Source organism: Pipistrellus hanaki (genome assembly GCF_964339955.1).
Source record: "Pipistrellus hanaki genome assembly, chromosome: 9".
Taxonomy (NCBI): Eukaryota; Metazoa; Chordata; class Mammalia; order Chiroptera; family Vespertilionidae; genus Pipistrellus; species Pipistrellus hanaki.
The window spans coordinates 43,526,632-43,541,320 of record NC_140511.1 but is presented as its reverse complement, the minus strand read 5'-3'; the positions used below and the strand labels follow the sequence as shown (position 1 = coordinate 43,541,320).

The 14,689-nt window shown below is 45.0% G+C and overlaps 1 protein-coding gene across 2 annotated transcripts in view; it reads right to left on the bottom strand.

The window, feature by feature from the left end:
• The window catches only part of CLPB (ClpB family mitochondrial disaggregase), a 130,010-nt gene extending 116,727 nt beyond the window's left edge, over nt 1–13,283 (bottom strand). Inside the window, exons 1-2 of one of the 2 annotated variants that reach the window (XM_084894193.1) lie at nt 12,817–13,283; nt 9,126–9,177 (exon numbers count right to left, since the gene is read on the bottom strand). In XM_084894193.1, coding sequence (XP_084750319.1) covers nt 9,126–9,177; nt 12,817–13,222 — 458 coding nt within the window. In that variant the 5' untranslated portion in view covers nt 13,223–13,283. The remainder of the gene's footprint in view (nt 1–9,125; nt 9,178–12,816) is intronic. The other variant, XM_084894194.1, reaches the window with a different exon arrangement.
• Nucleotides 13,284–14,689: the final 1,406 nt, after the last annotated feature.

The window sequence follows — 14,689 nt, the reverse complement described above, 5'->3', positions numbered from 1 at the left end:
TTAGCCCTCAACAAACACAACACTTTTTTCTTTCCTGAACTACAAACCAAATCAGACTTTTTTTCCAAAGGCATCTAGTAAACAAGTTTGAGCTGGTATGAAGTCCTTTAGTTTCTAAAATCATCAAACCAGAAATCAAAACAATCTCTAGCCCAGTAAGTGTGGCTCAGAGAGTTGAATGTCATCCCACTCACCAGGAAGTCACTGGTTCAATTCCTGGTTAGGGCTCATGCTAAGGTTGTGGGCTTGATTCCAGTAGGGGGCATGCAGGAGGCAGACAATTGATGTCTAATGTCTCTCTCTCTCTCTCTCTCCCACCTCTCCCTCTCCCTCCTCTCTCTGAAATCAATAAAAACACTCTAAAACTGAAGATTTTGAGAAGCAAGTATGGTATGTATAGCGAGAAAAGTAAAAAAGACCTATACAGTCAACCGCCTAGTAGACATCTCCATTTGAATATCTCACTGACATATTAAATTCAGCACGTTCAAAACTGAACTCAAAATATTCTTTCCCTAACCCAGTCTGCCTCCACCATCTTCATCTCAAGTGAATGGCAATAGCATCTGGGTAGCTGATTAAGCCAGATAACAGAAATTCATTCTTAACACCTTCTTCTCCCTAATCAATCATATCCAATGCTTTTTATGCAGTCAACATTCATATTGAGTACCTACTATGTAGCAGGCCCTGAGAGTGTTCTAACCCATCACTAAGTCCTCTCTAGCCTACTTTCTCAATTTCTGCTACTGACATCTTAATCCAAGTCACCACCTGCCAGCATCCTCTCCAGTCTGTACTACACCAGTCTTTCTGCATCTACCACAGCTCTCTATCAATCTTTTCTCTATGGAGCAACCAGAGTGATCTTTTAAAATTACAGACCTAGATCATGTCACCCACCATGTCTTTGTCTCTTCTCCATGGAGCAACCACAATGACCTTTTAAAATTACAGATCTACTTCCAGACAGAAAATCAACAAGGAAACAGCAGCCTTTAATGACACACTAGGCCAGATGGATAAAATAGATATTTTCACTCAAAAAGCAGAATACACATTCTTTTCAAGTGCACCTGGAACATTTTCTAGGGTAAACCACATGTTAGGACATAAAACAAGTCCCAATAAATTTGAAAAGATTAAAATCCTATCAAGCATCTTTTCTAACCATGATGGTATGAAACTAGAAATCAGTTATAAAAAAACATCATCACTGAAAAACACACAAACACATGGAGGTTAAATAACATGCTACCAAATAATAAATGGGTTAACAATAAAATCAGGGAAGAAATCAAAAGATATCTTGAGACAAATGAAAATGAAAACACAATGACCCAAATTCTATGGGACCAGCAAAAGCAATACTAAGAGGGAAATTCATAGCATTACAGGCCTACTTCAAGAAACAAATAATATCTCAAATAAACAATCTAACCTTACATTTAAAGAATCTAGAAAAAGAACAACAGAGTCCAAAGTGAGCCGAAGGAAGGAAATAAAAGAAACAGAGTCCATGGTGATGGACAGAGGCTTTACTGGGGGTGGTGAATGCACAATACAGTGTACAGATGATATGTTGTAGAATTGTGCATCTGAAACCTGTATAATTTTGTTAACCAGTGTCGCCTCAATAAATTCTATATAAAGAGAAAAAATAGTCTAAAAATATACAAAAGATTAATGAAACCAAGAGCTGATTCTGTGAAAAAATAATTAAGACTGATAAATCTTTAACCATACTTAAGAAAAAAAGGGGGGAAAGGATTCAAGTAAGTAAAATCAGAAATGAAAGTTAAAAACTGACACCACAGAAATACAAAATATTATTTTAAATATCACCCTGGTTGGTTTGCTAAATGGTTAGAGCATCAGCCCATGGATGGAAGGGTCTCAGGGACGATTCCTGGTCAAGGGCACCTGCCTCGGTTACAAGTTTCCCAACCCCTGTAGGGGCTTGTGCAGGAAGCAACCAATCAGTATGTCTCTCTCACACTGATTTCTCTCTCTCTCTCTCCCCCTCCTCCCTCCCTTACACTTTCTCTAGAAACCAATGGGAAAAATATCCTTGGGTGAAGATTAAAAATAATAATTCTATCTAATAAAAGGGTAATATGCAAATTGACCATCACTCCAACACACAAGATGGCTGCCCCTATGTGGACACAAGATGGCCTGAAGAGGAGGGCAGTTGTGGGTGATCAGGCCAGCAGGGGAGGGCAGTTGGGGGCAAAAATTAAACCAGACCACCATCTTACACTGTATAAGAGAATAAACTCAAAATGGATTAAGACTTAAATGTAAGACTCAAAACTATAAAACTCTTAGAAGAAAACATAGGCAGTCAGAATGGTTATCATCAATAAATCAACAAAGAAGCGTTGGCAAGGATGAGAAGAAAATGGAACCCTGTGCACTCTAGGTAGGAATGCAGATTGGTGCAGCCACTATGAAAAACAGTATGGAAGGTCCTCAAAAATTAAAAATGGAACTGTCTTATGACCCAGCAATTCCACTTCTGGCTATACATACAAAGAAACCCAAAGCATTAACTGTAAAGAATGTATACACCCCTCTGTCCATTGCAGTGTTATTTACAATAGCCAAGATATGGAAGCAATCCAAGTGCCCATCAACAGATGAGTAGATTAAAAAGCTGTGGTACATATATACAATGGAATATGACTTGGCCATTAAAAAATAATGAAATCTTAACATTTGCTATGGCATGAATGGACCTAGCTGATATTATGCTAAGATAAGTCAGTCAGAGAAAGACAAATACCATATGATTTCTATGGAATCTTACATAATGAATCTTAAGAACAATATAAATGAACAAACAGAAACAGACTCATAGATACAGAGAACAGACTAGTGTTTGCCAGAGGAGTAGGGGGTTAGGGGACTAGGTGACAAAGGTGAAGTAATTAAGAAGTACAAATTGGTCGTAACAATAGTCATGGGATCTAAAGTACAGCATAGGGAATATAGTCAATAATATTGTAATAAACTATGTATGGTGCCTGGTGGATAATGAAAATATTGGAGGGTGGGGGAGGAGGATACTTTGTAAAGTATATGATTATCTAACCACTATGCTGTACTCCTGAAATGGATACAAAAATATCAAATGTAAACTGTAATAGAAAAATTAAATTAAAAATAAATAAAATTACAGATCTATATCATGTCACCATGTCTCTCTCTCCCTCTCTCTCCCTCTCTCTCTCTCTCTCTCTCTCTCCCACACACACATACACACAGGCTTAAAATTCTTCAATGGTTACCCACTGCCATTAGTAAAAATAAAAATAAACATCATTAACATGGCTTACAGAACCAGTATGGTATGGTCCCTCCCAAACCCAACCTCTCCAGTTTCTTCAATCACTAACCTATTTTCTGTCTCTATGGATTTGTCTATCTGGGTATTTTATATAAATTGAATAATATAATATGTGGTTTCTTGTGCCTGGCTTCTTTCACTTAGCATAATGCTTTTAAAGTTCAGTCATATTGTACCATATATCAGTGCTTCATTCCTTAACACTGATGAATAATACTCCACTGAATAGCTATATCATGTTTTTTATTTATCTATTCATTAGTGAATGGACTTTGGAATTCTTTCCCTCTCTGGGGAATGATTTATTTCTCTGGGGTTTATGCCTAGAAGCAGGCTTGTTGGGTCATAAGATAACACTATGTTTAACATTTTGAGGAAACACCAACTAAATTCTGAAGCAGTCAACACCATTTCACACCCTCAGCAGCAATATATAAGGGTTCCAATTTCTCCAATATCCTCATACACTTGCTATTACCGGTCTGATTATAACCATTATAAGCAGGTATGAAGTAGTTTTAATTAGCATAATGACTAATGATGTTGAGTATCTTTTCACATGCTTATTCATCATTTGAACATCTTCTTTAGAGAAATGTCTACTCAGATCCTTCGACATTTTGAATCGGATTATATTTTTATTAAATTTTAAGCATTTTTTATATATTCTGGACACAAATTTCTTATTAGATATATGATTTGCAAATATTGTCTCCCATTATATAGGACAGTCTTTTCATTTTCTTGAAGTTATCCTTTGAACACATTAGTTTTTAATTTGAATAAAGTCCAACTTACCTGTTCCTATGTTTTCTTCTAAGAGTTTTATACTTTCAGCTCTTGCATTTAGATCTATGTTCTATTTTGAGTTAAGTTTTGTGTATGGGTGAGTTAGGGTTCCAACTGTATTTTTTGTACATTAATATCCAGTTGTTCCAGCACCACTTGTTGAAAAGACAAATTGTATTAATTCTGAAATACATATTGTGATTGCATAATCAGTCATCTAGCTCTCAGTTAGACTGTAAGTACCAAGAGGGCAGGGACTGAACCAATCTTGTTAAATACGATATCTCCAGCACTCATCCTAATGTCTAGCTCCAAATAAGCACTCATAAATATTGGTTGAAATAATAATTTTATTAATAATAAACACTCTATAGTTCTATGCATTATAGGTATAATGATCTTCAATGTTATTTAATTATTCAGGCTCATAGAAGTTAGGCAATCTGTGCCTTGTATTATTGGTTCTCAATTTTTGACTCAGGTGCTCTCTCCTCATCTAGGAAGGTCATCAGTGAGCTAGCTCCTCCAGGGCAGGGACTGCTTCTCCTTCCTCATTGTATTGCCATCAACACAAATTCGGTTCAGGGCTAGGCACAGGGGCAGGCTAGACAGGTGAGCAACTGTGGGACAAGTGGACAGTGCCCTTCAGGACCGGGTCCCTACCCATCCCCAGTCCCTCCTAGGCTAGAATGTGATCCAGCAACAGAATGTAATTTCCGCCTCTCCATCACACAACCTCCTAGGCTGACCTTACCTCGGTGATACTGCTCATGCTGATCCCTTTGCCTGGAATGCATTCCCTTCTTTATTTGCTAAGCCCAACTGATATTGTAAGACTCTAATTAGGTGCCATTTCCTCGAGGACGCTTTCTCTGGTCCCCCAGATTGGTCAGGGGCATGTGCTGGCCTCCTGTCTCTCAGCACTGACCATACTGTGTTGTTAATAGTCTTCCCTAGTCTCCTTCGAGGGTAGGAATCATGCCTGGTCAGTTGTCACGTGTCAAGCATATGACCCAGCATAACCAGTACTCAGTAAATTTTCTCAAATGAACAATAAATCCTGGAGAGAAAGGGCAGGCAGCCTGAAGTCCAGGTTTTATACCATCAGGCTTCTTCATTATAAAATATTTGGGCTCAAGGGGGATAGAAGGGAGGAAAAGGAAGACAACTGTAATACTATCAATAATAAATAAATATATATTTAAATAAATAAGCAAATAAAACAAAAACTTTGAGGCTGACACACACCTGAGTTAAGGACTCAGCAGAGGCCCAGTTCCCTGCCGAGAGAAGGGAAATGGGTAGGGTGTTGTCTTTCACCCCAGTGTGTGCTGAAGGAAATGCGATCTCCTTTAGGAGAGGAAGAACAGGAGGCCTCCCTCTCCCAGCCCGGATAGCTCCTCACATGGCTCAGCCTGAGCCGGGACAGATGTGCCTTCAGTCTACCCAGTGCCCTTGTTTCGGGTGAATAGTTCCTGAGTCTGGAAGCCGGGCTCAGGTTTAGGCTGAGCCCAAGAGCAGGCCACCTGCTCATGCTAATGACAGGTGAAACAGGATCCAGGACCGTTTTTCACTTCTGAAGAGCTGAACACACAAGGTTTAAGTGTCCCTGGAGAAGGAAGAACGGAAGAGAGAAGCGAAAAGGAATGAATCCAGCCTCCCTCTGATACATAGCCAATGGGAGTATGGAAATTAAGACTCTGGGCTGCCGGTTTCAGGTTTGCTGAAAAGTCAATAAAAAGCAACTTTCCCCAAGTTCTGCTGTGTTAGAGAATACAGGAACTAACGTCCCTGCCTTAGGGAGGCACGCAATTCAGTGGTTTAGGGTAAAGGCTGCTTACAAACTTATTAACATAAAGAACAGAGCATGGCAAGTGGCAGATACTGCCCTGGCCCATTAGCCAGGCAAGCCCAAACCACACACACTTACCTAGCTCCACATGAAGCAGGTCAACATACCTACAGACCAGGGCATCCACCTAGAGCTCTTGGCTTGGTATCTCAAACTAGGAGGATTCCTGACCTGTTTCTAGTTAAGTCAGCACCTGAGCCTCGCTGGTTTTCCTGTTTGTAGACTGGATGCCTCAGCCCTGACATTCATTCAACCCTACTTCTCTCATCTAACCTCCAACTTCGCTTCTAGAAAAGAATTCTCTCCTACACGCTGGCATATCTTTTCCTAGATGACACTCATTTTCTCCCAGCCCAGCAGCTGTGGGGCAAAGGAAAGGGTGATCACACCCAGCGGGGAGGAGTCAAGGAAGGCCTCACAAGGAACACAACAGCACTTGAGCTGAGCCTAGAAGGCTGGGAGGATGTAAGCAGAGGACGAGGAACAGAAAGTAGAGAGGACAGAGGGTCCAGGATCTATAGCTTCCCGAAAGCTCTTAAGAAGATAATGAAGCACCTCCCCTCTGAGCAGCAGAGACTCCAGCTATTGCCTTTCATTATCCAGAGATCTCCCAAGGCTCTGGGCCTGGGTATGGTAAGGGAACATCAAACCAGACACACACACAGCACAGAGCCACAGAGAGGTCAAGGGGGAAAGAAGGGTAGATCTGAGTTTTATTCCAAATACTCTTATCACCGAACACACTGATCATACACATGGTGACCCAACCATGCATAAACTGTGTAAGTTTTTTTTAAATTGAGAATGACTCTATCCTGCTACAGGCAGGTCTGTTGGGCAAAGTTAAGGCTAGGACAGGCAGAGGAAGAAATTAAAAGTAGTGTGAGGCACCTATGAAAAGTTGAATAAAGACTTACTGGAAGAATTCAAGAAAGTTTCCTTCCAGCAAGGATGGTTTGACTCCTCAGCTTCACCTCTAGGCTTAGCTCTATTAGCAGGAATAACTGGAATTGGTAGGTGACATGTCTGTTTCCTTGAAACCAGGGCCTGGGTCACACACATACCCATCTCTAGTGCCTAGCAAAGGTCCACTCATTCATTCATATGCAGGAACTGCTTGGGGTGAGGAGAAGAATATCCTAATACAGGCCTTCCTCACCTTGAATTTATCTTACTAAAACAGCCTTTTAACAGATCTGCTTTTAGCCCTTGCCCAATTCACTTCATCCTTCACCCTTCCGAATGACCCTAACTGGGCAATTTCCCTGCTCAAACTTCCCATTTTTCCCCAGTGATCATAAGGTAAAAATTCAAAACTCCTTCGTGGGCATTCCAGAGCTTGTACATTCCAGCTTCTCTCAAATCATCTCCCTCTTTCCAGACCCTGCAACTCTGCACAAACACCCCCTCAGCGGCAGCAGCATGACTCCCAGCAGCAGCCAGCATCTTCTTCCCCCACCTCCCCTTTGCTCAGTTTGTCCCCTGCTTTTGCTTCTGGGAAGGAGGGGGAGAGCAAGGGAGAGACTGTCATGCTGAAGGGCAGGGTTCCTCACAAATGGTGAAGGAAGATTCTGAGGCATCACAACCAGAAGAGATGGGCAAGAGGCGGCAGTGGATAAGCAAGCTAGACACTGGAGACACACATGAAAGGTCCCCACAGGCCAAATCCACAAAGATGAGAATGAACATTGCACCATAAATCCCATCACTTTTCCTCTTCTTTGGGAAGATGATTAATTGTTTTAGAAAAATGTGTACTTGGAAGAGCTGTAATAATCAACACATGGGGCTCAATGGGATAAGGAAAACTCAGCCTGCCCGGGTGAAGGAAGGTGGAGTCACAGCATAGCCGCTCAGCAACTGTGCTGCCTACAGTAGGTGCCAGAGAAAAGCAGAAGCCTGGCAGCCCTTAGCGGTTACCAACAGGTGACTCCAGGGTCAGCGCAAGCCTGAGGAGGCGGCTTGGCCAGTTTCACCCCCACCCCCTCCCTTGTACTGCAGCAGAAGGAAGCGAGGCTCATCTGTTTCTGGGGGAATGAAGACGCCACGCGCAGCCTGCAGTTATGAATGGCTCTTATTACAACAAGCTGACATCTGTGCTCGGTTTTTAAGATGCATCATTGCATGTTTATTAAACTATTGCTCTATCATATTTATTAAGCTACGAAACAACTCCCAGCCTATACTTCCAAAAGTGGTTTATTAAAAACTAAGCCTTGAACATTAATACTCAAAAGCACCCTTGAGAATCAATAATGCTGCAGATAAAATGAAAGGGAATCAAAGCAGTAAGTCTTGGTGGGGGCTGTTGCTGCCTTTCAACACTTCCCCGTATGTTCAGGCAGCTGGAGAGGGGAAGAACATGAAGGGTATGTGGAACTGGGTGCAGGGCTAGCCACCCCAAGCACCAGATTTCCTGTCTAAAATGTGGACTTGGTAATATGGAAGGAGGAGTGTCCGGTGGCCATCTAATTTTATGCAAAGGGGGGGAAAAAAAGGCTCAAGATTAGGCCCAGTGAGTACCACTAGTTTCACCAAGAATAAAAACCCCTGCCCCCTGGTCTCATATTGATGCCCTCTGCTGGCCCAATCTGAGCATCCTGGACACAGACTCTGCCCTGCTCCTGGCACCAGGCTGGGCTGAGTTGAATCCTGCCCCTGCTCAAGAACAAGCCTCAGATCTAACAGGCCAGTGGTCATAAGGGGCCTGGCTGGGCAGGGAGACTGGAGAAATGTAATCAGCCCATGAGCAGAGGCCCAGGCCTTTCTAGCCCCAGAAAACCTCTCAGAAAGATATCTGCCAGCTTCTTCCCAAATCCCCAAGCCTCTCCATGGGTGCCCACCTGCACCCCCTTCAGGCAACAAGCGCTCACACCTGGTCAGTTCTACAAAGAAACAGAACAAATTAGAGGATTCAGTGAAGAACCCCCAGGATGCAAAGGGGACTCCAAACAATGCCCTGTGGAGAACAAAACAGGAAGGATTCAGGGGTGTTTGGGGTCAGACAAAGGAAACAAGAGCTCTCGAAGGAAGCCCAGGTGACTCTGTGACTACAGGATTCCCCGCTCAGTGTGGACTTCCTCCACGGCAGCCATCTTCTGTGGGGGAACAAGGCCTGGGGCTGACACTCACCTGCTGACTTCTTGAACATTGTTGGCTCGAGCAGCTTCCATCAGGGCTTCATCTGTAGAGAGAGGGGGCACTGGTCAGACCTTCTCCTCAGGGCAGCTCAGAGGGCCCAGGAAAACAGTGAAAGTGAAAGCACTCCAGAAACATGGGCTTTAACAAGAGAAACGATGCCAAGATAGAGGCACACCTCGGAAATATTACGAGTTCCATTCCAGACCACAGCCGTAAAGCACATATCGCTATAAAGTGAGCTGTACTCTTTTTTTGTATAATGAACACATATCTGAAGCACAACAAAGTGAGGGCAATAAAACGAGGTATGCCAGTGTAGGTAAAGAGAAGGCTAATCACCCCATGCCCACGTGTTAACAACTTGTCTCCCACATCTATTATCGAGCCGAACTCGAACTCCTCCTCGCACCGGTGATCCCGCTACAGGGCTAGCACAAGTGTTGCCAATGAATGATAAATGCTCACTGTGCGGATTCCTTCCCTCTCCTTTAGCTATCCGCCCTCTGTTTTACATGAGGATCATTATCAGTCATTCCCCTACCTTGCCCCACTTTCTCCCTAACTTGTTTCTTAGCCTAGTTTTGAATCTTGATGTCATAGGTCACACATCCAGAGGGAGAGTCAGGACGGGAAGGAGCAGGAAGGGGTGTGGGCCCTTCTGAGACTAGAGAGAGCACCAACCCGGAGTCAGGAAACCTGGCTCCTACACACCCTGCCCCCTACTCACCATGTGCTGTGGCAGCCCCTTTCCCTCTCGACCCCCGCTTCCCTGACTGTAAAGCAGAGGCAATAAAACCTTTGCCCTTTCAGCCTCGCAGGATGCTGAGGGAATGAAATGCTGGTTGGAAAATCTGCAAACTCTCCAGTGCCAAGCCCACCAAAAGGAGACCCGAAGCATAGGGATTACCTAGCACTGTGGTCGGCAAAATGCGGTTCATGAAAAACTGCGGCAAACTCTTTGGCCCTTGAGTGTGGCTCTTTCACAAAATACCACAGCCTGGGCGAGTCTATTTTGAAGAAGTGGCGTTAGAAGTTTAAGTTTAAAAAATTTGACTCTCAAAAGACATTTCAATCGTTGTACTGTTGATATTTGGCTCTGTTGACTAATGAGTTTGCCGACCACTGGCCTCACAGAAAAGCTAAGCTGGCCTCCCCTGGGCAGCCTGCAGGCTGCTGGCACCACCTTGTGGCCACAGAGAAATATTGTCTGACTGGAAACAAATCTCAAAAGACAACAGAAGCACTTTTCCCCCCCCCAAATACCAAGTGCCTGGGGAGTCCTCTGTGCCCAGCATGACTCGGAGATCCATTACTGAACGCTGGACGAACTCATGCCCAGTCCTACCTCAGAGAGTTCCAGTCCAGCCAAGAGTCTGACCCACTGAAACAGGAAGAGGCACTGGAGCAGCGTAGAAAACAGGATCTGGAGACACACAGACATGGGCTCCCACCACACCTCTACCATTTACTTGTTGTACCACCTGGCCAACTCAACTACCCTCCTGAGCCTCAGTTTTCCTATCTGTTTAATAGGGATAATATAGCCACTTTAACGAGCATATGTAAACCAGTTCTGTGGTTCAGACATTATTGCCTCCACACCTCCAACCACAGGCTACAGGGCCAGGACCTTCCTGATGATCTTCCCTAAGCACAGACCCAGACAGCCCCCAGCTGGAAGGGAAACAAGCCTTCTTCAGAGATTGGCTGTTTTCTCTTCCCTCACTCTGCAGAAAGAACTGGCTTTTGCAAAGTCACAGAGGAAATGATGAGTCGAGATTTGAACCCAGGCCTCCTGGCTCCCACAGGGTGCAGTTTCTATCACGCTGCACTGAGGGCCTGAGCTTACAACTCCAAGTCAGGGGTCAGGTTAGCTAGTAAGTCAGATGGTTGGAAATGATCATGGTTTTGGTCATTATCTATTTTGGTAAATAGACTCTGGTCTCCTTGCTGGGGTTCATATGCCACAAAGTCCAGTCTAGAGCCCCCAGCATTTTTAAAAGGCAAGACTTGGGCCACCTCCCCCTCATACTGGCCTCAGGACATTCCCTGAGCTCATGGCTCTCCAATGCCTAAGGAGAAATTCCAAACCATCCTGCATAACATGCAGGTCCCACTCATCTGCTCTCACTTCACCCCAAAGACCTCCTGTTCTCCAACCAGGCTGGCCACTCTGTTAACTCCTGCTCATGTGTGACTCCCATATCCTTGTTCCCTGAAGCCTCTGCATGAAATACAATCCAACTCAACACACTTATTGAGTACCTACTAAGTTCCAACACTTTGGTGGACAATGTGAAGGTGTTAAAGAAAGGAGCTGGTATCAACCTGAAAAAACCTCATGGAGGTCACAGTGAGACCTTTTCACCTCTTGCCTCAGCCTTCAGAATACAAATTCAAATTCCCCATCCTCCAGGGACCTCCAATCTTCCGGGAAAGCTTTCCTGACGCTGTTTGTCCTCTGATCCCCCAACTACACATAGTCAGACCACGCACCAGACCCACAAGCCTAACTTAGCCTGCACTGTCTCCTTAACTAACTCTGTGTGCAAAACTAGATACACGGAGAGTGTTCAAAAAATTGCTAAAAGGTATAGAATCTTAGCATGCCTATGCTAGAAGAGCCCTTAGCGCTCTATGTCAACATCCTCACATTGTAGATGAAGAAACAGAGGACCAGGGAGGAGCAAGAGTCCGAAGTCACAGTGGGAGTTAGAGAGAGCCGAAACAAGGTCCCAGTTGTCCTTACTCCCGGTCCAAGGCCTTTCCTTTACAGCTGCTGAATACACAAATGTCAGGGCAGCGCCCCCTTACTCCAGCCTCAGAGATGGGAATGCATGTAATCCATGAACACCGTGCCTCAGGCTTCCCCCCTGAGGAACAACGGAGCCCCTGAGTGGTTGGACGCACATCTGGCTCTCTGCCTGCTCTCCCAGTACCTGCTTAGCTCCAGGCACCCAGGTGAGATGCCAACCTGGGTCAGCCAGCCCCATGGTTGCTTTGGGTCCCTAACAGAGCCAACTTCCTAGTCTCCCTTCTCCTGCCAACTAGCCCACATGGCAAGATCTTTTCATGTCTGAGACCAGGCATAGCAAAACCCTGGGAGTCTGATGGACAGACCCAGGCTGCTGAACGCCAAGAAAAATAAATAAATAAATAAATAACAGCCCTCTAAAAGCACGGAGAAATAATTCTTCACTGTATAAGTGGGGAAACTGAAGCCAGAGAGGTGCAAGCGATGAGTGGTGGAAAGATGGCATTGAAACCAAGTCCTTTTCCCTTCTTAGGTCATCTGAGGAGGTAAACTTCTCTAAACCATTTACCGGTTGCCCTCAAAATACACCGCAGTTTCCCCGAGACCTCTTAAAAGAGGAATCGGACCAGGCAGAGCATTCGAGGATTAAATGACCATGCTCTAATTTTGGAGGTTTAGTGCAATGCTCCCCTTATACAGATGGACAAAGTGATGCCCAAAGAAGGGAGGCTGCACTCTGCTGGAAATGATGCAACTCCGAGACACGGAGCTCTCCAGGGCAAACTCTACCCCCGGGACAATGTCTGGGTCCCTCCAGGGCTGAGACTATGCTGCTCTACATCCATAAGCAACTCCCGCCCTTCAAAGATAATCAAGGCACTCCCCGCGCCTCTCCCTTCCAGGAGCCCAGACGGTCCCGATAATCACCCTTGCTGGACGGGCTCTTGCTGTAACAGTGAACCACCAGCGCCGTGGCCAGGGCCCACATGCCCAGTCTGGCTCTGGTGGAGTCCCCATTCCAGCAGTTCTGTCCCGGGAGTGTGTCTTCGGGGCCAGGAAGGCGTCCCCATGCGGCGACTGCGAGGCACTGGGTCTCCGTGCGTCTTCCGTGGCGCCCCCCGGTGGCAGCCCCTCTTCGGGTGAGCGAGGCCAGCGATGTTGCAAGACGCCCCCCGATGGCCGCCCTTAGCCACGGCGGCTCGCCGCAGCCCCCGGTGGTTACACTCCGGCCGGAGGGACCTCGGTGGCTTCCGAGTGATGGAGACCTAAGCAGATGGAGGAGGAGCCGCGGCGCCAGCGCTGTTCTCCTTAACACCAGGGACCCCAGCATCATGACAGCTGCTCGGATAACCCCGTGGTGCCGGCCCCTGTGCTGGCCACGTCCAACATGGCTGCCGCGGCGCGTTCGAAGACGCCGCGAACACGGTGGAATTCCGCACTACCTCACGGGAGTGGTAGTCCACAGTTCTAGAGCTTTCGTCCACTGGAGGACAGGAACAAACTACAATTCCCAGAAAGCTGTGGAACTTGCGTCACAATGACTGCCGATTTACAAGAGTCCGGGGCATGCTGGGAAATGGAGTTCTGGCGTGGGGGCGTGGTTAAAAAAAGCAAATGCCTAGATAGGGCGTGGGATTAAGATGCGAATCCCAGAGTATAGTTCAAACACACAATTCAGTTTCTGAATAGTGTAAATTAAACAGGGATCTTCTGCGGAGGCTTATCATGAAATGTTGGCTTATTTATTTTAGTCTATTTCTCTTTTCAGCCTGAAATAGCTTTTCAAAAAGATGTCTAGGGTGATGGATGGAAACTTGAAATAGGAATTCATTTTATATTCCTACACAGGTTTTCTTTCGGCTGAAAATTTGGTACCTAGTCTTGCTTTCTCACTTTTTTTTTAAGGACTTTCACATGGCTATCACATTTTTTTTCCTTTTGGCAGCTGCGTTCGCGAAGCTGGGGCAAGGATCATTCCCACCTACAGGGAAGGGGATTTAGGCTCGAAAGTGAATTAATTTGTCAATAAGTTAAATAAAGCTCAAGTCTCCTGATTCTGAGCCTAATCCTATCCATAAACACCTCAGATGCATCCTGGCCCTCTTTCTTCAGACTGAATTCACAGGCAGGCAAAGAAGAAAACTCTTTTTGCCAGTCCCTTTTCTTACTCAGGCACTTCTTGTGGATCTCCACTCAAAGCTCACATTATCAGAGCCTTCCCTGAGGATTCCATTTAAAATAGCAACCCCCGCCGAAAACATTTTATGTAAGTGGTGGAAAGATGAATTATTTAGTAAACAGTGTTGGGACAGCTGGTTGGCAAATTGGGGGAAAAATTAAATTGGATTTATATCTACGCCTGTCACCAAAATAAATTCATACTAAATTAAAAGATTTAAATGGGGGGAGAGGAAACCAGAAAAATAACTGGAGTAGGAAAACTTTCTAGGCATGACACAAAACTCAGAACAATAGAAAAGACTGGTATATTTGACTCTACAAAAAAACAATTCTGATGGGAAAATACCATAAACAGTGAAAAATACAATAGACTATCTGGGGGACAATATATTTGCACCACAGTGGTGAAGGGGAGAACACCTATAAAATATGAAAAACACCTAAAATACAGAAGATAAATGGACAAAGGCAACACCCTTGTGCACAGTAAAGAATGGGGCTCCCAGGGCTGAATTAGAAAAGGGGCCCCCCATGCAGTATTTGTGGCTCGGTGAGCAGTGTGCGGCCAGACTGCAGTTTCCACTTCCACAAACTGCGTGTCCAAACCCGGCAGCCCCCA